Raw genomic sequence first — 24461 nt, 5'->3', positions numbered from 1 at the left:
ATAAACATTTTTAAATATTTTTGAACAGATAAGTCTTAGTGATTTCTTTCATTTCAGTCGAACGCGGATGCCACAGAGGACTTTGGGACCCAGAGGAGAGAGGAGTCATTCTGATTTGGCTACATTTATAAAATGCTGTGGTGGCAGTTTTCACAATCACTATAAATTTGTAATGTTATGCTGTCCTTTGCTAAAAATAAGACTTCCTTTTGGACCGTTAAGATTAGGAAACAAGGATTCTTACACATTGAGTTTAATGAAAATATTGGGTTTTTTTAAACTTGCTTTCCCTAACTTCCCATTTTTGGCAAAAGGATTTCTGTAGCAACTATATTCAAACAAGAGGTTGCCAATAGAAAGCAGAAGAATAAAGCAATTTCTCTGTTACCGAAAAGGATGCAGCCCAACATCGTATTCTGTACTGGATGTAAAAGTTGTGGATGGAAGAGGCTTCAGAGAAGCAGAATGTGGTACAAAGATGTCGATGCTAGCAGTGATAACACCTGGTCTTAGAAAACACAAAGTGGCCATCTGTCAGGTGCTGATGCGGTGCAGACTGTGCTCTGCTCTGAAGAGAGGGCCTAGTTAGGGCCGGGGCTAGTGGGCGGCCTCAAGCCTGACCCTGTAGACCGGAGCGGGGAATCTGGCAGCCTGTGAGCCTTGCACTATTTGACTGCACAGTGATGTGTATTTTATCATTTGCATTTAAATGCCTTTAGGAGAAGCCTGCACTCCCCCCTCAGCCACATGTACATTCCTTACTAGCCCAGTAGCCACGCTTGAATCTGATCTCTGTGTGTGTAATTTAAATATGTACTTCTCTTCATACACTTCTATGTTAAAACTGTGTCCAGGTCTGAAAAGAGACCTGTGGTGACCGTCTCCCTTGATGCCATTACTCTGCACAAATAGGTGTTTGCAGCTACAGACAAACAGATCAGCTTTCCAATTTCCCCTCCTATAAGCGAGTCTCATGAAGGGATTTAAGACCATTCTTTGAATCTTAGTTCCTTCCAGAGACAACTGGATTAAATCTGTCTTAGGGGAAGCCTGAGGATTGTGAAGGCTGACTTCAGGTACCCTACTGTTGGACATCACACATTTCACCCCCACTCCCCGCCATCCTCCCAGGAACTGGAAACATGGGAGCGGCCCGGTGGTGTGGTGGTTGGGTTGGTGCGTTCCACTTTGGTGGCCCAGGGTTTGCAGGTTCAGATCCTGGGCGTGGACCTAACACCATTCATCAAGCCACACTGTGGCAGCATCCTACATAAAATAGAGGAAGATTGGCACAGATGTTAGTTCAACAACAATCTTCCTCAAACAAAAAAAGTGGAAGATTGGCAATGGATGTTAGCTCAGGACCAATCTTCCTCACAAAAAAAACACCACACACATATGTACACCTCCCATCCCCAAACACTGAAAATATTTCTTTAGATGACTCTTACCACCATTAGAGATGGAAAGGTAAACTATGAAGTAGTTTCTCAACCACCTCTACCAGGTAAAATTAAATGTGCCAGTTGGTGTAAGCGACAACAGGTCTTTCCATTTTAATGGACAACTCTACTGAATTCCTGAAGATTGATCACGGAGGAGCTCACAAGACCATCACGATGGACGGCTGTATGGCTAAAGTCACCTTTTGATGTTTATTCCCAAAAGTATGAACATAGACACGGCACAGTAAGTTACATTTGTCATTTGTTTAAAATTCTAAACATTAACCATTTTCTGTTTTTAGAAAGGTCAATATCTATTGAAATATTAATCTCAATGTAGTTAGAAAATAGTCTCAAGAGTCATTAATACAAATGAGTTAATAGTAAATACCAGTGCATTTGCAACTAATTTGTGAATAAAAAATAGCAATAACTAAAGAACTGCTATGTCAAGTGTAAGTATTGATTCAAAATAATTCCTTTTAGGGAGAAACATGGGTTCCCAATGCTAGTTGTATCTAAACTTGAAAAGAATGACCTTAATGGATGAATGTCTGATAATATTTTGGTCTAAACATAAATTTGTGGTGGTGATGTGATATATACATGGCTGTTTTTGTTACAGAAAGTAAGGCAGATTAAACATCCCCAGCAGATTCATATTTAAAGTGCAAAAAAGTCACTATTCTAGATTTATATTGCATTACATTTTCCTTCTATTTGCAGGTTTCGAAGATGTGCATGTGTGTATTTGTGTGTAGATGGGTGTGTGCATCCTACCCTGCCTCTTGCAAACTAGAGAATCACTTCCCCAGTTAATGTGTGTGTCAAGCAGGGGAATTATCCAGAGAAGGCACTTATACACCCACGTTGCTGAATAATTTGGAATTTACTCTTGAATAAGAAAAGCCATTATAAGTATATTGTATTTAACACCTCCTGGGTGTTACACGTGTGCTTAAGCATGGATGATCAGGCCACTGAAAACTGTTTTTTTTGTTAATATGTCAGTTTCTAGCCATCCAGTTAATGGTGATTATGTGTGCACAAACATGTATGATCTACGGAGACTGTGGCCTGTATAATGCTTGGTCTTTATTAATATCACAAAAAGCAGGCGACTAGACAGTATAATTTATTTAGTGAACATTCTAAATCAACAATAAAATTTGGTCTAATTGTTCCCATTTTTGGTGTATAAAATAAGTTAGATAAACATTGCCAGCAGATTTACATTCAAAGTGCAAGATAAGGCCGGTTTTTGATATTGATATCACATTACGGTTTGCTTCTACCTGCGAGTTTCCAAGAAGTGCATTCTTATAAATTAGATCTCTCCCTTGAGATACGATTCCCTGAATTGAAAAGCTCAATATATGAGACTTTCCTGTTAATAATAACTCATATTCTAACCAATTCAACCAAAAGTGATAGTCTTTTTTCATAGGATCCTAGATGACTTTCTGGGTTGTGAGGTTTCAAAAATAAATTGCGTAATTAAATTAGGCACCCTTCAAGTTTGAGGCCACACACCTTCATTCATTTAACAAATGCTGCATGCCCTGTATGAGCAACTGCTTTCCAGACACTGGAGAAGCATCAACAAACTAGCCAGACAATTCCTGGCTCTGTCAGAGCTGACAGCGGAGCAGTGTGGGGCTCAAGAATTCATAACGGATATTTTCTATAGCTAAACATCAGAAAAGCCTCTTTTGAAACACTCTAGGCGCTATGCCCTAAATATTAGCTTCAAAGGTGTCACTTCTGATTAAGATCTATTCCTAAATGCAATAATACAATTCTAAGGTACCTCTGGCTCTTCAGTGCAAAAGTTTTACTTCAAACAAACCATTAGAGCTGATGGTAAGTAGGACCCTGGTGAAGGAATTTTCTAATTGGATCTTCTCTGGTGATATTTGTTAACTAGGTGACGTTAGTGACTGAAATATTAAAAAGCTAATATACAGCCTTTGAGAAATGAACCTTTAAACTAAAAGACCCATGTGCACACTCACATGTGTGTGTGGAGAGAGAGAGACAATCATTGTTTTATTCCTATGAGTAACTTTGGCTTAAAACGTACAATGTGGCTTCTGAGAATAATTATTTTAAAGAAAATAATTCATCAACATAATTTAAATTGTATTAAAGTAGAAAAGCAAGTCTTCTGCGAAAGTTATTGATATAAAATGAGTTTTGAAGGCAACCAAATAACTAATTTCTATTTTTGTTGGAGAAGAGAAAGGAATGAAAATGAATCAGTTGGCTATTACACAATAGGAGATCTTATCTGCATTCAAGATGCTCCTTAGAAATAGTGAATAAACTCTGGTTCAGACTTGTTTTCACCCGTTTTTCTCTTTGCCTTCGGTTGCAAAACCAAACTCTTACTACTTCTTTCTCCAGATTCAGTTCTTCAGCCATCCGCATGATCTCCTGAGAGGAAGGTTTATTCTGTTCTCCAAAGTGTCTCTCCAGAGCGTCTTTAGCAGCAATACTGGGAGGTGGGGCGAGAGGGGGAATAAAGAGTAAGAATATGTTTTGAGTGATGTTTTTGGCAGATCAAAATTAAGTTAGGTTGAATTTCCTAAACATTAACATGAAAAAGAAACTTAAAGACTCAAAACACTTTCAAAGCTCTTCAACAAAGATAAACGTAGAATCTATGGAACATTTCGATGCTTGTCTTGCGCAGGGTACTGTTTCCAGAGTCACAGGAACAAGTAGGGGAAACCAGGCCTTGTGTTTATCCACTTTGTGCCACAAGAGGGCACTGACATTCTGAGAAGGAATGGAACGCTTCTGCAGGCATTTCTAAATGTCCCCAGAAATCAAGTAGGGTGTTTACAATAGACGATATAGTTAGTGAACAACTAACCGACCAAAACAAAACCTCCAGTATTTTCGCGTTTCCTCTGTGAGCCTCACAGAAATTACAAAAAGACCAACGAACAGTCTCTCCGGTTTGAAATGCAAAGGGTCCCCTTGGACGTGCAGGGACTGAAGTACTGATCACTAGTGGTGTTATTCTTCATAACATGGACACCATGTTGCCAGAGCAAGACTTGTATCTAACGAGACTTGTATCTAACAGAAGAGCGGAAACAGTCGCTCTTCTCAGAAGTGGCTGCTCAGGCTCTGCTTTATCCCAAACTGTGCGGAGCAGAAGTATTCTTGAATCAAACGGTACATGCTTTACATTAAATGTTTAAAATTACTAGCCCTCCATTTCTCACGATTAAGTTATTAAATGATGCTTTTTCACCTGTTTTGTCAATGGACTGTTCACCTTACATTTACACGTCATGGTGCACCCATGCTCATTCCATCTGTAAATTATGTTCCTTGCTCTAGTACCTTATTGTTGTTCTCCGTTTCCTTTTCCTTTCGTTTACTCCCACTTTTTCATTGTACAAAGCTGCAATGGAGAAAAGAGGGATAATTACAAAAACAAAGTAGGCAGTTTTTTTTAAACTGTTAGATTTGGATTTCAAGTTTTCTTTATAAAACAATCTAAAATAAAATTACTACACGTTTTTGTTTCAAATTTTTGCAGTCTACGTCATTTTATATTACAAGCCCCAGAGAAAAATGTTAACGCAGAAATAAATATTAACTTTGCAAAGACAGTTGTCTATAAATTGTATCCTTACATTACTTTTATTGGAACACTTGCTCTAAATGCTCTCAGACCTACTCTTTATCCAGCCTTGACATTAGTAGGGCTAGATAACTTTATCACATTAAATTACTCATCTAGCTTATGTTATTTCACTAGGAAGAGTGGTGTATGAAATGCTCTGGTTACACTAAACTTAGGTTACAAGAGTAATTCATGTGCAATTACTACAGTGTAGCACAGAGGCAAAAAAATCGGGATGTATTTAAAAAAAAAAATCATCTCCCCACTTCACACCCATGCCACATTACCAAGAAGGCTCTCCTTCGATATCTTATTCTCTCTGTTCACCTTCTCCGTAAATTGATTTCTATGCTTGCATTGGCCTTCCTTTTTTATAGTGTGCTAAAATGAGATATTTATCTTTGATCTCAGAGAGAAAACCAAACCAAAACCAAACCCCAAAGCTCTCACTGTAGTGTCCTCCTCCCAGTTGAAGCCATCATCTTTTAGGTTAAAACATCACACAGCCCTCAGAAATAGCGCTTGGCTACCTCCTACTTGCTCAGCCTCCTCCAGCCATTTGGATAGGATTGCTTTCAGTTTGCACGCATTTTTAAAGCTGAGCTGCAGGTTTTCAAATCGGCAGATCGTTGTTTGGCTGAACTCAGAGCCGTGCACGGCCGCCAGCGCTTCCCCGACGTTCGTTTGGGTGTATCCTGGGAAAGGACAACAAAGACCGTCAGCTTCCGCTTTTCATGAAGCGTTCATTGTGGTCCATCATTGCACAAATCTGTGCATCTTCCTTTGTCAGCTATTGAATACTGCTTTTAAGAAATATATTTGTTGGCAATTTAAAGTTGTTTAGTAAGATTCAGTGTAAACTGTCCTGTACTTCAAAACGTATTCCTTCCAGTTAAATTATTTTTTTTCTAGAAGTCAAAAAATTCAGATAGGAACATCTGCCATTCATAACATTTAGTCATATTGGACAGATAAGTCATAAACACCTTATAAACACTTAAAAATTCTTGCCCTATTTATCATTCTTATTAAAAATATCTGATGATATATGCTCAAAAATCTATCGTGTATTAAATATAACGCATAAAATATATGATGATAGATCATAAATATTTTTATCTTAACTGTAAGAATGAAAAATTCAACTATATTTTTGAAAGGTACCAAATAAAACTGAGAATTGTTCTTACTTTCCCTAAAAGCATGTTTATTATGAGAGTATGCTCACACATTTTAGGTATACCTCTGAACACATTCATTATATTATTTGTTGATGCTTCTATCTCCAGGCAAAAGATATTCATTGATTGTCGCAAACGTTTTTAGAGTACAAGCTGATGTAAACCATCAATATAGAATTTGAAATATTCACAGCAAGAGAAATAGCAAACTGAAAATGAATGTTATAGAAATGCCTACTTCTGTGTTTATTGTGACTCCATATTAATTCAGGGCCTAAGGCTAGATGCCTGTATGTACAACGTGATTCCACATGGTGCCTATCAATAAGTATCATTACAAAATTACCTGGGGTTCATTCCACAAGTGCAGAGGTTTGAACTAACGTTATCAATCCATTAAAAAGAATACGCTATTTCATGAATTTAAATCAAAGTTAATTGTCATAGTTATTTTGTGTTAAAAACACCTTTCAATAGAAAATGAGCAAAGGCTACCCGAACAGACAGTTCACAGAAAAGGAACTGCAAATGACAGCCAAACACAGAAAGGACACATTTCAAACGTGACTCGTAAGAGAAATTGAAAACGAAACTACCAGGAGGTACCACTTTGACCTATCTGATTTTCAAAGATCCAAAAGATTAAAAGCACATTTTTCCTTCAACAGCTATTTATTTAGTCTATGTACCAGTCACTATTCTAAGTGCTGAAGATATAGCATTAAGGAGAAAACAAAAATGAATAAATAAATGAAAAACAAAACACTCCTGCCTTCATGGAGATTATGTTGTGAGGGGCAGCAAAAGAGACTCATGGTGGCAGTAAAATTTGGTACAACTTCTATGCAGACCCATTTGACAACATCTATCTAAATTACAAATACACAGACTCTTTAATCAAGCAATTTTGCTTTTAACACTTTTCCTATTCAGATATTTATATAGCTGCAAAATGACATCTAAGCAGTTAATCATTGTGGCTTTGTGGCATAAGATTGGAGACCCCCTAAATTTACCATCAGTAGAGGACTGGTTAAATAAATTGTAGTACATTTATACAATGGAATTTGACAGATCTCTTTTAAAAAAACAAAAAAGCTCTCTAAAACCTAATACTCTAAAAGCTCTCCAAAATAAATAGTTAAATAAAAAAAAATCTGTGTGAAGAAAGAGATATATTTCTTCGGGTATGCATAAGATATCTTTGGAAGGATACACAGGAAACTAGCAACACTGATCAACAGGAAAGACAAGCAAAAGGGATACATTGCCCTGGTGCTCTTTTATGCTTTTGAACCATACGAATCTATCATCTATTCAAAAGTTCAAATAAAATGTAGATTAAAATGGGCATTTCAAAACTTATCTTGAGGTGGGTAAGTTGAAAAAGAGTGCCATTAATTTAAAAATCTATGTATTCAGGCTGTTAAGAACTTCCAAGGAAATGGAAGTTTTGCAGATATTCATAATTGGACTAACTTAAGTCCACAGTAGAAACGTAGAATGAGAACTGGCTTGGATTCTGAGCAGAGAATAAGAGAGCGAACAGTCACAGAGCAAAGATTCACAGACCAAGCTGTGTACCCCATAAGAGCAATCTTAAAAAGCACATACCTAACTTAATTCTTCTCACTTTAAATTCATTGGCAAACTTTTCAAGTTCTCGGATTTCAGGAGAATCCATGTCTATGGGCTCTTCAACCAATTTACTTTTCCGCCTGAGTTCCTGCTTGAAGTCAGCAGCTGCGGGGTCCTCTGCCAGGAGAGGCTGGTGCATGGGAGGAAAGCCATGCCCCAAGGTGTGGTCAGGAAACTTATAAAGACAAGGGGTTAAGCTACCTGTGAAGAAGCAAAGACAAGGAAAAGGCCATTTAATTGTCTCCCATTTCTAACCAAGAGGGGTTTTGCCCAATAGAGCCCATTTTTCAGCTACAGCCAGTCTCGATTCTTAAAGGTTACCAGACATTCAGTCTTCTGAAGCAGAAGTCAGAGTAGCTTAGTATAAATGCGATTACTTATTTTTCACCTTCCCCAGAGCAGCAAAAACAAAGATAATGCCAAAGGAAACAAGCTGGGAATTGCAAATAATTAAAAATAGAAATTAAAAAAATCTCTTAGAAGTGTAAGTTTTTCCTCTTAAAAGACACCTATTCTCGGGAATCTGAGGTTCAACTCTAACCAGAATGTATGTTTTGATCATTGAACAAATAATCTGTGATGTTTGTTACAATCAAGGTGCAGGGCTAAGTATTATGCTGGGAAGTTTTCTTATGATCGGGAAATTGATTTTACAATATTAAAAGGCCTCACTGTTTTATCAGTACATACTTAATTGCACTGGGAAATAATCATATCTTTTTTTAATTTAACAAAGGCAGGTAAAAGAGAATTATGAGAACATAAAACAGGTTAATATGGTTAAATAGATTGAAAGAATGAACAGACATTAACAAAAGGTAACTTTAAAAGTTCTATTAAAAAGTCATCAAGAAGATTTCTTAAAAACTATACGATATAATGGAATCTTTTCTGATAAGTTTTTTTAGAAGCAAAAATAAATGGCATAGAGGGCCAGCCCCGTGGTGTAGTGGTTAAGTTTGGCGCGATCCACTTCGGCAGCCCAGGTTCACAGGTTCAGAACCTACACCTCTCATCAGCCATGCTCTGATGGGGACCCATACACAAAATACAGGAAAACTGGCACAGATGTCAGCTCAGGGCCAATCTGTCTCAGCAAAAATAATTTAAAAATAAATGGCAAAGAAGTGTTCAATTCTCGATATGATACGTCAGCACTCACAGTTGATGAAGCATTGAGTTTGATGAAGTGGGTTAAATGATAAATCACAAAAAAGCTAAAAGATCTAATCTTTTTAAATTGCTTCCAGATTTCATTCTTCATTAGGAAAGAAGAGTATATCTCAGTTGGGGAGTGAGGTGAGAGGATGGTACATAAGCCAGATTCCCCCCCATTTTGTTTCTGTTTTCTTCATCAATACATTAAAATGTTTATTGATAGAGATTTCACTTTAACTGATATTAAATGACACATGTATAACCAAGACATTTTGATATAAATGAAATATTGATTAATTAATCATTTTTCTTATGAGTATAAATAAATATTTAAACTAAAAATAAATTACTACATATGCACAGTAATCATTCTTGGAAACTTGCTGAAAAAACATCAAGAGTTTATGCTACTTATAATTTCTCCATAAATACATTCACAAATCAAAGACATTAGTAATAATGTATTTTGCCAAAATGTATAAATCTTACATTATATATCAATATGTAATGAGCAAACAATAGCATAAGTCAGCAAATTGTTGGCTTCTATTATTTATATGAGAATATGTAATTATAAAGTGTACCCTTATCCGACAAACTATATATATTATTTTTGTGAAGCAAAATAAACATGCAAGTGAAAGATTAAACAAAATGACATAAAATAAATTTGGTAGGCTCACAGCCAAAAATATATTTAAAGAGAAACTATTCCTGTTAGAGAATTCATGCTACTTCTGCAAACCAAAATTACTGTTTTCCTTTGTAAAAGTCAGTCAATCATCCACTTTTTACTTTAGTGTGTGGTATATTGGTCAGACCACACAAAATATTAAAAGAGCAATTTTATCAATTTTCAACTTATTGCAAGCTCATTTTTGAAGATGTTTATGGCTTTTGGTGTTCATTTTTTAGCTTGCTATTAATTTTAGACTTCTGCTAGTTGAAATAAAAGAAAAGACTAATATATGTAAAAAGAAAACTGATTACGTTGATTTCAGTATCTGCTTAATGTTTAGCTCAAGACTTTTCTTTCACTTATGCTTTCAGAGTTGGTTCTTATAGATATGGTAAAATCACTTCTTTCATCATTCAAGAATATCAAACATCACTTAATGCACTTAATGATGAAATAGTCTGAGAAACAATAAAAACAGAGAAGAAAATCAGACTGCTATTTGATTTTGCACATTTACTGTATTTTAAGAGACTTTAGACAACTCATTTAACCTCTGTCTAATTATTTTTATTTCATGTAAGTAATTCGTTGCATATCTTTCACGTGAGCATCCCATGAGGGCCGAATCCGTTCGCGATCTTGACCATGATTTTCGACTTTTCTTGCCGATCATAACCAGGCACTGCTATGAATCCTCCATATGATACTTTGCACTGTGTTCATTGCAATTTGTCATCTTCTGACCTTTACATAAACAAGTTCGGTAGCAAGGATATGTATTTTTTACCCATAGTTTAAAATTTAGGACATTTAAGTGAAAAGTTACATAACTTTCCTCGGGTGCCACAACGAATTAACCATATGGTGGAAACTAGAAGTGAAGTTCAACGAGCGCGGCGACAAACCACATCGAAACCACCGCCTCGTTCATTCCCAGGCGGGGTGTACTCAAGGAAACTGACTTTCCTTTAAAGGCTTTTCCTGCAGATTAAACACGTGTGGCTACATTAAACACATGCTTTCAGACAAAAATATCATTATTTATTGAAGTATTAGAAGTGTGCCATCCCTAGTTTTGGAAAATTTTAAAGGTAGTTTACACATTATAAATACTCTGGATAAATAAATATTTAGAAAATGAATTTGAACATAAGCCCATGAACAGCACACAGAATATACCATGTTCAAAGGTTGGGCATCCAGAGACAAAGAGGAAAATACATGACATGTGATGCGTTTTCATTTTTCATTAAGTGCAAGTATCCACAGTTACGGCGGGGACAGTTTCCCCGGAACTAACTTTAGACAGAAATGGACAAGGACAGTCACGGCCCAGCCAGACAAGCTGCAGTTTCCATCACATGGTCCTGGATTCGGAGGTGAGTGGAGAGTGACTGGTATGGTTAATATGGGAAGATATTTTCTAAATCTTTCTAAAGCCCGGATTATTAAAAAAGGGGGAAAGAAGGGAGGAAGATAAAAGATGTGGTGAGTCATGTGCAGCAGAAGCCTCCTAAACAATTTCCAAAACATTGATAAACCAAAATTGTCTATAGCTTAGACAAGCGTATGCCTAAGGAGCTTGAAGTTTGGCACACTTTTTTTTACAACCCACAGTGTATTTTTGCATGGCAGAGTAATCCACCACAGCCTTTCTGAATTGCTCGGTATGTATTTCTGCGTGGCAGAGCAGGAGAGGAACAGAGGGACATCTTTTACAGCAGGCAGTCGGGAGGCAGACGTCCAGCTTGCCTTGCAGGGCCCTGGCTCAGTCAACCACGGCGTGGGGCAAATTGCTCTTCCGCAGCACGTGGCTCTGCCAGATACTAACCGACAACATCTCTGAGGTTACTGGCTTGAAGCCTGAACGGAACAGGGAAACAGAGGAACACAGTAAAGTCCACCGCCCCGCTGTAGATATGCACAGGAACAAGTGTCGGAACATCTCCCTTTTCTTCTCCCTCGTGCACGACCATGTGAAGCTCATCATAGATTTGAATCTTGATCTTTTCTCCTTTGTGCACTGGTAAACCCTATCCATGTACAACAGGGGTCTTCTGCCTGGTGTGGTAAAGTAACTTTATTTGGAACACAGCCATGCCCACTTGTGTACGTATTGCCTGTGGCTGCTTTCCTGCGACCTTGACTGAGTGGAGTAGGTGAGACAGAGATTATAAAACTCAGGGAAAATATATCACGTTAATGCTGCTGAAAGGGCTTTCATGATCCAGAGGCAAAGGATCGTCAGAATTACTCCTTCCTTCAGAGTCGGCACAAGCAGAACAAGTTAGGGAAAAAGAATAAATAAAAGAGATGAAAAGAAAAGAAAGAAAAAGGAAGACAACTTAAGGATAAAGAGATGGACTCCAAAGCAGGCCTGTGCGTCAACTGTCAGCCTGGTTTCTGTAGCCGTTTGCGTTAGCCCAGCTGGAGAGGGTCCTCTCAGCCAGAATAGTCTTTTCTCTTACTGTCCGCTTCTCATAAAAGAGAACAGACCTTCATCTTCTTGGTTAACCTGCAAACATCAGCTATTTTGCTTTCTTCTTAAAATTAAGTTTTGAATAAGGACTCTTCTACCACATCTTGGGTGGCCACCATACCATCTAACTTGCTGGGTTCAACAGTCATGGCCGTGGGCTCATTTGCTCAGGTTCCACAGGATGGTGGAAGGGTGGACAGCCTGTCGAGCTTGCTCCTAAGCCTCACCCCGCTTTAGACACTGGAGGACAGAAATAGTCTCAGATATCCAGGACTCAGAGTGTCGAGAGGTTTTTGTTATTGTTTTGTTTTGTTTGTGTTTATCTAGAAGAGATTATGAATGGCATTTCTAATTCCCTGTTTCCTGTTACCCATACTGCAGACTGTTGAATTATCTAAATTCTCATGAGTGAAGGGGCAGAAGGAATTTAGCTGCAGCTGTATAGTAAAGAGAAGATCAGGGAGGAAGCCAGGTTGAGCTGGGACAAATTTGCCACAACTTTATAGAGCTGTGGTACCCACCTCCACTTGGATATAAAGAGATTGAAACTCAGAGACGTTAAGCGGCTTGAACCAAGTTCATAGTTAGTTCATGGTGTGGCTAATTCATTGCTCCCAATTAGTCCTTCTCTTTGGTATGCCCCCACCTGGACTATGAGGCACAGTGGGCTCATCTGAGGATTAAAGTCCCCCCACCAACCTTAACAAGACTTTAGCTGGAGCCCTTCCCTTCCAGAGCGTTATTAAGTTAATGAAATGCTCAAACAAATGTAAGCATCAGAGTATGGGTAATAGAATAACCACATAAAATAAAGCAATGTCACATCCTTCAGAACATAGTTCTTTGTGTTGCTTCTCTTTTCTATGGCAGACGTGACAATGAGCCTGTCTTTGTTGATGCTGCTAAGACGCTTCCCTGGGTTGTGTGGAAGTGGCTGATTTGATGAACGCCTTGAGATATCTCAGAAAATTCAAATGACATAACCAGGTTTCTCTTGTGTATTTTGTACCTTTGCTCTCTTATTTCTTAATTCATGTGTTTTATAACTCAATTTGTCTACCTTCTCTGGGGATGAAAGCAGGAGAATTCACATTCTCTGAGATTTAATCTTCCATGATGCAAATGCTAATACTTAATATATGTCAAAATGGTGACATTCTAACAGAGTGTAAAGCATATCACATTTTAATGATATCCCTCTCAAAAATATTCAAATATAATCTCTATGCTTTCCATGGTGGGTTTTTCTTTCAGTGACAAAGTATATTCAATTTACTTTCTAAGACGACAGTTATTCCTCCAAATCTTAGGATAACCACTTTGCTCCTGATGTCGCTAACCCAGGCTTTGAGTAATTTTAAGGGGCTTTTCCGGGGACCTCTCCTTTTTAACTGCGATGAGGAAGAGGGTTTGCGGAGTGCTTATTGGAGGAAGCACAATCTGAGGTGCCCGTGGACTCCCCGGGGGAACCTGGGCCTGTTCACGGCCATCCTGGAAGCTGGAAGGATGTCAGAATTCTCAAGCCAGTTGCGAACTCACTAGGCCAGCAGCTGTGGGCCTTGATCTGGGGGGAGGGAGGTGGTGCCAAACCCATCTTAAAGACTGGTCTGTCGCTGATTCCGTCTTGGTGCTAACTTCTCTCCATGGCTGCCTCTTGCTGCATTGAGCAGCTGTCTAAAGCTGCACCCGGGCTCATGGGAGTCACTGTGAGCGAATAGCAAGGCTGCTCCTTCAAGAGAGAGCAGCACGCGGCCATGTGCTTGTCATTCCTCTTCCGCAGTCAAAATGGGGCAGCGCCACACAAAGGATTCTGCCTGCACCTCCAGTGGCCAAATGCACATCATTTTACTACTTTACAATGAAAGTAGTTCATCATCAGGAGGGGCTGTTCTCATAACTGTGAATGCCGATTACGAACTCTATGAATCATGAATGATCAGTTTTCAAAGGGGAGGGAAAAAATACAGCTTTCCTTATTTCTTAATTATTAAAAAGAGATGTCAGGACTTACAGGTGATCATTAAGAACATCAGTTTTCCTTTTACCATAAAGGTGAGGATATGAGCTTATTCAGACTACCGCTTGATAGAATGTAAGAGAAGCTAATTTACTCTGGAATATTTTATTTTAAAGTTTTATTTCGTCTTAAACTGAAAAAAATTTCAGAAATTAAAGTTTGGTGAGCTAAATTCTTTGTTCAATTTTATTCAAATTTATAGGCATATGTCCATATTTGATTGTTTTATTACTTACTCTAGATGATGACAAAACACAAGAAAAGATTGCCCTAATATGTGATTCCTTTATGCAAAGTTTCGCTCCTGCATCACACAAGCATGCACACACACACATGCGCACACGCACACAGATGCACTCATGTTCTCACTGAGCCATAATATTTTTCTCCCTGCTACAGTAATAAATATAAAAGATCAAAGAATATCTAAAAAAGACAATCTGTTCAGAACAAAATTGTGCGCTTTATTAAACCATTAAAACCCTTTCTCTGGCCAGATCCTAAAATTAAGTCAGAAATTTTGTGATGAGTGGATCTCTTCAGCCGAATTTTCTTCTTAAGAAACGTGCTATTGATGCCTTCACACACACGTAAATGAATAAGAAGTTCATCCTGATTTCATGACGCTCTACTTATCCAAAGGAGAAACAGATGTAAGTTCACCTATTTCAATCTCATTTGAGACTCAGAGGCAGCTCACAGAGGGCTGCCACAGCCTCAAACAACCATCACTAAAGCCACTACAAACCACCCTTACCCTTCAATGACTTGCGAATCTTTATGGACCAAATGTCCAGAAGAAACGTTGGTTGAGGGACATGTTCTATAAAGCCGTGCTGTCTGCTTTGGTAGCCACATGAGCGCTTAAAATGTGGCCAGTGCCACTGAGGAACTAAATTTTAAATTTGACCTTATTTTAGCTAATTTACATTTAAATTTAAACAGCTACATGAGGCTAGTGGCTACCTTATTATTACTGGAGGCAAGCCCACCAATAGCCTCAACAAGTAACCATCAGCAGTTTGACAGTAGTGAATTAGAATGAAAATCGTACAAGACAAAGCACAGGAGTTGAGAAGCGCAACGGCTGAGGAGTGTGTGGAATAGGAACAAGCGAGCGTAACCACCATGGTCTCTGAAGGCATCACAGAGCAGGGAACGTTTCAATAAGTGGTGGTTTTACCAGCAATTTCCTAGGTTAGGAGATTAGAATTTCACAATACACTCTGGTCAAGATTCCCTCAGAACCAGGAAATCCATCGAAGTGTTCCCAAATTCAATTTCATATGTAAAGACAATTTTTCTTACCTGCCATCACGCCATAGGTTGATGACTGGTTTCCATAGTGACAGGAAGGAACAGAGTAATGAAGTCCTGTTGCTGTGTTTCCCAACGTTGTCACCGAGAAATACGTGCACAAACATTTAGGAGTTTGGATCAAAGACAAAATAGACGGGACTGGTAAGAAAATGTATGAGGATTCAAGACACATTCGTTTCATTTCAAGAATACACATTTATGCAATTCTTCAAGTTATATGCCAATAACTTTGCTTATTTGGGGAAATTCTCTGATGAGTAAGTTGAAACTAGGGGTCAATTTGTCTCAAGTAATGAGATCGTAAATCATCAAAGTGAACTATAGCCTTCATTAATTATCCTGTGCTCTATGAACAGCTGACTGACCAGTTTGGACCTTGGCTAATCGAAAGTTTCTGAATTATTGTAGATTCCATCTAATATAAACATTGCAACAAACCTACTAAAGAATAGCCTCTTAAAATTCTTGTATAACATAGTATTATAGAGTGGTCTTTCTGGAAGAATGAACAGAGAAATCTACTATTGAACATGCTTTACTTTTATTTTCCTAACAAATTTCTTCCATCAAAGGAGAAATGGCAGAGCAACTAGCCTCCTATTCGATACAATCACAAAAGTTCCACTAAATTCAGAGGTTTATGAAAAACTTGTGACAATGTATTTATGTTGAGGTCGAAACTATGAGGTTGTAGGTTTTCTGAATGCATGCAATCAATTCAACAATTCTAATGATAAAGCTGGTCAAAAAATAAATTCACTCATTATTGAGAGGCTTATGGTCTATAAAGATTGAATCTATTATATTAATATAAGCTCATTCTTGAATAGTTCTATGCCTTGTGGAATCAATGTGTATTTTGAAAGTAAATTTGAATTACTAAGCTTTCATCAAGCTTTAAACATGACTCACCAAGTTGACCAAAAGCATAGACTATTGGTAATAAAATCACCAGCCAATGTTTCCTTATGTGTTTTATTTTCTCATTTTTCCTTCATGTCCTGAATATAATGGTGAATTTTTAGGAATATAACATACTTATATCTTCTTGAATAAAAAGAAAAGATATAAAGTGTAGAATTAGGATCCTCTGAAAATACTGAGATATAATCTAGTGAATAAAGATGAAGTCTCTCCAGAATTTTCTCTAACTATAGATCAATCTTTAATATTTAAAAATATCTGCATGAATTTTTATGGAACAACTGACATGTAGGATGAACTGGAGCTATTTTACATTAGAATGTGACACATAAAAATCTTACTGTGCATTCCAAAATTAAAAAAACTTGAAGCACATTTAATACCCAAGTGCTTTTCCCATTATAACCAGTATTTCTAATTCCTTAGGCAATTAGATGTATATGATTATAGTTTGATGGAAAAATTATAAAATCAATGCTATTATCATTTAAAACATATTTAGGTCATTTTAACTGATTATTAATTGTTTTACTTCCAAGGTTTAAATACTTTTTGTTTCTCTGATTTGGGGGAAGTTGTATAAAGGGTAGGTTGATTTACTAAATGCATTATTAATTTATTTTTAAATAAATAAGTAGGATTTTGAGCCTAAACTTGTTAAATCATAACCTCAATTCTAAATGTTATTTTCATTCTGGCCAAATACTATTCATGCACAGTAGATTAAACAAGTAATGTATTGTTCTCCTCATCCCCAATCTGTAGAGAGACCTTTTATTTAAAATATACAGTTAGCTAAGTGATAATTGTTTAAATGTATTTATAGCACTTTTTTTGGTAAAAAAAACTTTATATCTTCCAAAAAATATGTTTGAGGATATTTTCATTATTATCTTTTTAATTAAATTATAAGAATCTTTGGTAGATGAAAAAAAATCTTCCCATTAGTGATTTTACCAAAGTCCAGGTACAAAATCTCAGATTCTTTAAAAGTCAGTTGAAGATTAATGTCAAATTTATATATATGTTTGGAAACTGCATAATAAAAGATAAAGCTCACATCCTCTAACTCAGAATATAAATGTATCAACTCAAATTTTGATTTTTAAACGTATAAGATTTAGTTCATATTTAAATTGTTTTTAAAACAAGTAGAAAGTGAATGGTATATTGTTATTTAGCGAAAGAAATTTACTCAATTCAAGACTGTGTCCATTTATAAATCTGCTTTAAAACGCTTTATTTGTTCCTGTATAGAGAAGGGATGCATTAGCAAACATACTTATTTGATTGATTGTGTTTAAGACAATATATTTAAATTCCCAAGTTTAATTTTTATTTAAGAAAGTTACATAAGAAAAAAATAAAACTTGGTTAGAGATTGAAGTCTCTTCAGAACTCAATCTTGAGAAAATTTAACTCAGTGGGCTCTAAATGTTATGTACTGCTTCCAACGTTGATTTTCGAGCTTTGAATTATGCTAAAAAGTTACGATTGTTAAAATTATTTAATTAATTTATTCTTTGAAATCCATTGTTGTTGGTATTGGGAATCATTTAGTTGTGTTTATATGACTTTTTTAGACATGGTAGCAAATGTAATCTAAAAACCAAATAAATCTTTAAGATAAAGAAGTAACGCCTTTTAAACCTTAAATTATTTTAGACTCTTTAGTTTTGTTCCTTATCTATAAAAATTTCCATTAAAATAGTTTTAAGATTAAAAAGAGCCAAAGTCACTGTTTACTTATGTAGAAAACAGATCATTATAATAAAACCAACAGTAATTTAAATTACTACACTTACTAACACTTCCTGAAAAATTTCTTAGGCATTTTGGCTTTTCAAACATCCTTAATATTTAACTCAAAACATATTTAAAATGAAGGAGAAAATAAAAGGAGCAAAGAGATTCTAAACTAACAAGCTTCCAAGCCTCCATTCTGCAGTCTTGAGGCCCGGCCTCGCGCGGACCGCGAGCGGAGTCGGTACCTGTGGACATCACGTTGGTGGCGTGGTTGGAGACCGGTAGGCACTCGGCAGCGCTGTGATGCATGATCAGGGGCAGAGCTGCTGAAGACTCGGAATTCAGAGGCATAAAGGTATCAGCCGAAGTAAAAGGTTGGCAACTCATTCCCACAAGAGAGTAGAAAAATGAGGAGAACTGCTGCTCCCCAAATCAGGGCGTTATTCTATTATCGTCTCCAAGGGCCGTTTCAAATCTCACTCCTGCATACATACATCAGGGAGGCTCTGGGGCGCGGGCGGGCGCGTGCTGGCGCTTATACTGCAGGGAAATCCCTTTATACATGTTAATCATCTGTTCCCAGGGGTATTGCCGTATCAATCTGAACCTTCTTCCTCTCAACCAAACGTAATTCATGCCCAAGAGGGAAGCTGGTTCTTGTACAGACTGAGGGGAAAGGAGAAATCTGAAACTTTATGTGACAACTTCAGTAATTCAGGTGTATTAGGAAGGAATGAAGAACTTCACTAAAGTGTCCCCCAAAGAAATCATGCTACGATGGATTGAAAAGTACTAGGTGTCTTTCTGCTACTAACACAATGACAAATTTATATATATGAGATTTCTTCCGGGAACTTCTCATTAAATCTGCAAAATAATGTCAAACAAGTACTCACTACATAATCTTAAGAAACTGTGAACTTCTACGTTGATTTCAGTTTACTCATCGAGAATGAACATTATTTAGTCAGCTCTCTCCAGCTGTCGACACTGTTCTAGGCGCTTCCTCCGGTTGTGTCAGCAATCTCAGACCAGCCCTGTGAGTTCCGTGCCATCCTCACTAAACTCGACTGTGCCAGAGCCTCTGATCTTAGCCGTTCCACTCCAGAGCCTGCACTGAGTGCAAATCTTCCACCGAAATACATTGACAATATGTGAGGATGAAAAAGATAATATACTACCAGCAATTGATTCAAAGGTAAATGTCAGTATCATGATTTTACAGTGATCAGGATGTCTGCATATGAGTGCACGAACGCAATACTGTCTTCAGAATGTGTCCTAGGGTAACGTAGCGAACAGAAATGGCCTGACAGCCACAGATATTACTGACATAAGCAAGGGCCTGCTTCAGTAGATATTTTGAAATTTTATGTGATAGAATGTTTCAAGATAACTTGGAATCGGCGCTTTGTGATAAATTTAATGTTAAAAATATTGATGAGAATAAATTTTCAAAAACTTGAACACTTTCTTTGTAACCAGTTGATATTTTGTAGAAAAAGATTTTATAAGGTTGCTGAAATCATTAGATATTGCCTGAAAAGTATTTATTCTAAAAATGACTTATTTTCCATTCTGAATTCTACATGTTTGAAGATCTATTAGTCTTCTCTAATGAGAGCAGAAGGTTATACGCAATTGAAAGTATTTATTTCACTTTTGGAGAATTCTTGTAATTTTCAGACTTATATACAAAAAAGTGGCCTTTCAATGTGTTTATAAAGAGAATTTGCTAGGAAAATTAAATAAAAAGTTTACTGGCATTGAATTTCTTAAACATGAAGCTAAATGATATTTAGAGACAATAGCACTTAAAAATTGCCCCTAAGAATTTTGCTATTGTTACTTGGAGTCACTGGAATGTGCTGGTAAAGTGTATCAGCCAAGTCACAGATCGTGAGCAATGCTGTAAAACTTGCCTTGAACAACAGAAAACTTTCCCAGGAGTTTGCCATGCTATCTAAAACTGCAATCTTAGATATAATTTCCTTAATAATGGTTTTAAAATTTTTAAATATGTGTGTTGTGAAATGTAAACGAAAATTTTACAGTTAAAATTGTGTAAGGCCAGGATATATATGTCCCTGTTATATATAGTCTTCTCACTTAGTACTGTAAACTATTCATTTATCAGTTTTTAAAATCAACTTTTTGTAAACAGTTTTAATTTTTCACAATATTGAATTATATAGCTCTATTACAATTTAACTATTTCTTTATTTTTGGGTGTTTGTATTGCTTTTTGCTTTTCTTTTTTATAAATAACAATGCAGTTAACCTTTTTGTCCAAAATGGGTTTTTTTACACCATGCATTTTTACAATTTATCCACAGGATTGTTTTGAATATCTCCCCTTAGGATAGATTCTTAGAAGTGAGATTATTGAGTTTGCCTTATGAGATCTTTAAAATTCTTGAAAACATTCCCAAATAGTTTTAAAAAGCAAAAGGCCTTTTTTAATAGCAGTTATAGGTGAACAGAAAAATAAAGCAGAGAGTACTGAGAGTTCCCATGTACACCCTCCTGCCACCCTGCCACAGCCACAGTCCTCCCCGCTGTCACTGTCCACCACAGTGGCTCATGTGTTACAGTTGATGAGCCTACAATGATACATCATTATCACCCAAAGTCCACAGTTTATGAGTTCACCCTTGAACATTCTACAGGTTTTGACAAATGTATAACGACTTGTATACATCGTGTCCTACAGAAGAGTTTCACTGTCCTAAAAATCCTCTGTGCTTTGCCTATTCATTCTTCCCTCCCTCCTAACTCCTGCGACCACTGCTCTTTTTACTGTCTCCATAGTTTTGCCTTTTCCAGAATGTCGTATAGTTGGAATCTTACTGTATGTAGCCTTTTCAGGTTGGCTCCTTTCACTTAGTAATATGTATTTAAGCTTCCTCTCTATCTCTTTATGGCTTGAGAGTTCCTTTCTTTTTAGCTCTGAATAATATTCCATTGTCTGGATGTACCACTGTGTATTAATTCATTCACCTACTGAAGGACATCTTCTTGTTTCCAAGTTTTGGCAATTATCAATAAGATTGCTATAAACATCCATGTGCAGGGTTTTGTGTAGACATAAGTTTTCAACTCCTTGGGGTAAACGCCAAGGTGCATGATTGCTGGATCATATGGTGAGAGTATGTTTAGTTTTGTAAGAAACTGCCAAACTGTCTTCCAAATGGCTGTGCCATTTTGCATTCACGTCAGCATTGCACGAGACTTGTCCCACATTCCGACCGGCATTTGATGCTGTCAGCATTTTGGATTTTAGCCATTCTAGTATGTGTGCAGTGGTATCTCATTGTTGTTTTAATTTGTTATGTTGAGCATCTTGTCATATGCTTGTTTGCTATGTGTATGCCTTCTTTAGAGAGGTGTCTGTTCATATCATTTGCCCATTTTTAAATTGGGTTGTTAGTTTTCTTATGGTTGAGTTTTAACAGTACTTTGTATATTTTGGATAACAATCCATTATCAGATATCTTTTGCAAATATTTTCTCCCAGTCTATGGCTTACCTTCCCAATTGCTTTTTCAAATAATTTGTTTCATTATGATTTGGTTTCAACTATAAGGAACAAGTTGAGAAAAAATAGTTGTTTATATTAGGAGACGGAGGGGTTTCTTGGAACTCATAGGATTGAAGGAAGTCAGGCCATAAGAAGCGACTAAATACGAGATGGAAAACCACATGCCCCCTCTCTCTGACTCCCCTATCTCCTTGTCTCTGTCTCTCTCACTTTCTCACTTTCACTCTCTACAACAGCCTAGGTTGATCCTCCATCTATGGCCGCCTCACAGATCTCCAGAGCAAGCCCTAAGCTTTTAGCCAGACAAAGAGGTTACCTTGCTGTTTCTCAGTCTACATTTATGAGAGAAACATTCTGATTGGCCATGGCTTTCGCTGTGTTCCAGAAGCACAGCACGGTTCCCCGTCTCCACACTTATGAATGGGGTGCTTTGCGCTGGAAGCGTTCAGGCATTTGTAGACAAGGAGGGAAAGATTGTTATCTGGGAAGACATGCTGAAGATGTGACTGATGCCATTCCACCATTTCACAATAACACCAGGAGAGTAAAACTGACATTTTTGTAGCATTCTCAGTGTTAGTACAGGTGTGCATCACTTAACAAAGGGGATACATTCTGAGAACCGTGTCGTTAGGTGATTTTGTCATTGTGCAAACATCGTGGAGTGTATTACACAAACCTAGATGGCATAGCCATGTGGGACCACCGTAGTATATGTGATTCGCTGTCGACAGAAACGTCGTCATGTGGCGCCTGACAGTAATAAGGCTTAAGTACTTAGCCTTTAATAGTCTGATACAACAATGGTATTGTATTAATTTTATTTGCATGTTTGATTGTTAATATGCTGACTATTTTTTCATATTTATATTAACTATTTGTATTTATTGTTTTGTTAAGATACTGTATTTTTCCCTTTTATTTAATGTCTTTCAGTTTTATCAATTTGTGTGTGTTTTTAAATGATGTTAAGAATATTAACTTTCATAGTTTTCTTTGTTTTATGATTAAAATTTTTCTAGTTTCTTGTTTGTCTTTTAAATTTATATTGGACACTGACATACATAATCCATTTTATGCATGAGCTAAATATGTCGATCTTTTCCTCTGGCATTTCTTAATTGTTTACAGTTTTAAAATTCTCTCTTATCCAGAGGTTTTGTTTTTGTTTCTGTTATTTTGCAGACTTAAAAAATTCCTCTTCACATTTTAAGCTGCCATGTGCATTGTGTTTCCTAAGTTCATTTATAATTGCTTAGAAACTAATGATAATTGTAGCGCAATTTGAAAACTATCTGATAAATAAGAAGAAAAATCCACTTCAAGTCAAAGTAATAAGGGAAATGTGGCAGAAGTCTCGGTCAGGCGTACTCGTTAGTCTGGCCCACTCACTGGGACTCCTCTTTAAGTAATCAAAGGGTTACTTTCTTTTGACACGCTGAGTTTTGACAGAATGATCACATTTTGACAAAAATATTTAAACCCAGAAAAAAGTGCTATTAAGAAATAATACTCAAATCTATTTATCTCCAGATAAGAGAATTAAAATTCTTTTTCTTTTTTTACATTTACGTTTTAAAATTTTTCTACATTTTTGCTTAAGTGGAGAAGTATAGGAATAGTTTAGCATGTGGATAGATTATGGAACCAAATTGTGTGGGCGTTACCTCAAGCTTCACACCTTACTAGCTACATGATGGTTGGCAAATAACTTCTCTTACTGTGCCTCAGTTTATCTTTCCTTTGAAATGGAGATAATGTTAATCCTCATTTCATTCAGGACAGTGCCTGACATGTAATAAGCTCTCAATAAATGTTAACAATGACAATTCAAGTGAATTTGTATAATAATAAATGTTGATGCTTAGTGAGTCCACATGCTTTATGGATTTTATTTCATTCAATCCTTACATTAATCCAGTGAGGTGGGCACCATTTCACAGATTGGGAAATTGAGGCTTAAAGATTTACTAAGAGCCAAATGGTCAGTAGTGGATCTGGACGAGGAATCCAAGTCATTCATTTAAAGCCTGAACAAGCCACATGACACTCTTTTATTGTATAAGGAAAAGGCGTGTTGAGATTTATCTAACTCTAGCCCCATGGTTCTATCTATGTATCTCTATGTGTAGACTTTTGTTTGTCACATGGCTTCAGGGAGAAAACATGGAAAAAATGTAATTCTCTCAAAGACAGTGTTCTCATCTTTTCAGCATCTGGATCTCTATGTAAACCTGAATTAGTACCCAGACATATTACATGAATAATAGAGATATTATTTCTTGTGGGGCAATAGACTGGCACTGCTGAACAATTTAATCCTATTCAATAGCATGTTCAATTGATGTTAATAATTCTTTCTTTACCAACTTGCAGTTAAAATCACCTTGATTAGAATTTGTGGATATTTTATATTATATGTATATATTATAATATATACATTTTATATTATATATGAATATAATATATAGGTAACACAATAGGTATGTAATATGTGTAATATAATATGTAATATAATTATATATGTAATTTATAATACATATATTAATGCATTATAATAATATATATGTAATATATAATATACACAGAGAGACAAAAGGAATTAAGAGAGGGGATTCTCATCAGGATATGAAAATGAATATAAATTAATTTATTCAGTTAGTCTAAGTGGCAATAAAATATAGTATTCC

At 36.6% G+C, this 24461-nt stretch overlaps 1 protein-coding gene across 1 annotated transcript; it reads right to left on the bottom strand.

Moving 5' to 3' along the window:
• Positions 1–3731: 3731 nt before the first annotated feature.
• Positions 3732–18617, bottom strand: POU1F1 (POU class 1 homeobox 1). Its single transcript, XM_046647965.1, has 6 exons — positions 18476–18617; positions 15549–15698; positions 7884–8108; positions 5619–5783; positions 4803–4863; positions 3732–3942 (listed from the first exon to the last, which is right to left on the bottom strand). The coding sequence occupies exons 1-6, from the start codon at positions 18615–18617 to the stop codon at positions 3732–3734; spliced, it is 954 nt and encodes a 317-aa protein (XP_046503921.1).
• Positions 18618–24461: the final 5844 nt, after the last annotated feature.

The sequence above is a fragment of the Equus quagga genome, chromosome 21 (assembly GCF_021613505.1).
Source record: "Equus quagga isolate Etosha38 chromosome 21, UCLA_HA_Equagga_1.0, whole genome shotgun sequence".
NCBI lineage: Eukaryota > Metazoa > Chordata > Mammalia > Perissodactyla > Equidae > Equus > Equus quagga.
Note: the sequence above shows the minus strand (reverse complement) of the source record. Positions and strands in the feature narration are given on the sequence as shown.

Excerpts from the sequence above, each read along its gene's own strand:
- POU1F1 (XM_046647965.1), bottom strand. The coding sequence starts at position 18,617 with ATGAGTTGCCAACCTTTTACTTCGGCTGATACCTTTATGCCTCTGAAT. Across the intron at positions 15,699-18,475 it reads CACCAACGTGATGTCCACAG|TCCCGTCTATTTTGTCTTTG; the intron begins GTACCGACTCCG and ends TTTTCTTACCAG. Across the intron at positions 5,784-7,883 it reads AGTGAGAAGAATTAAGTTAG|GATACACCCAAACGAACGTC; the intron begins GTATGTGCTTTT and ends GTCCTTTCCCAG.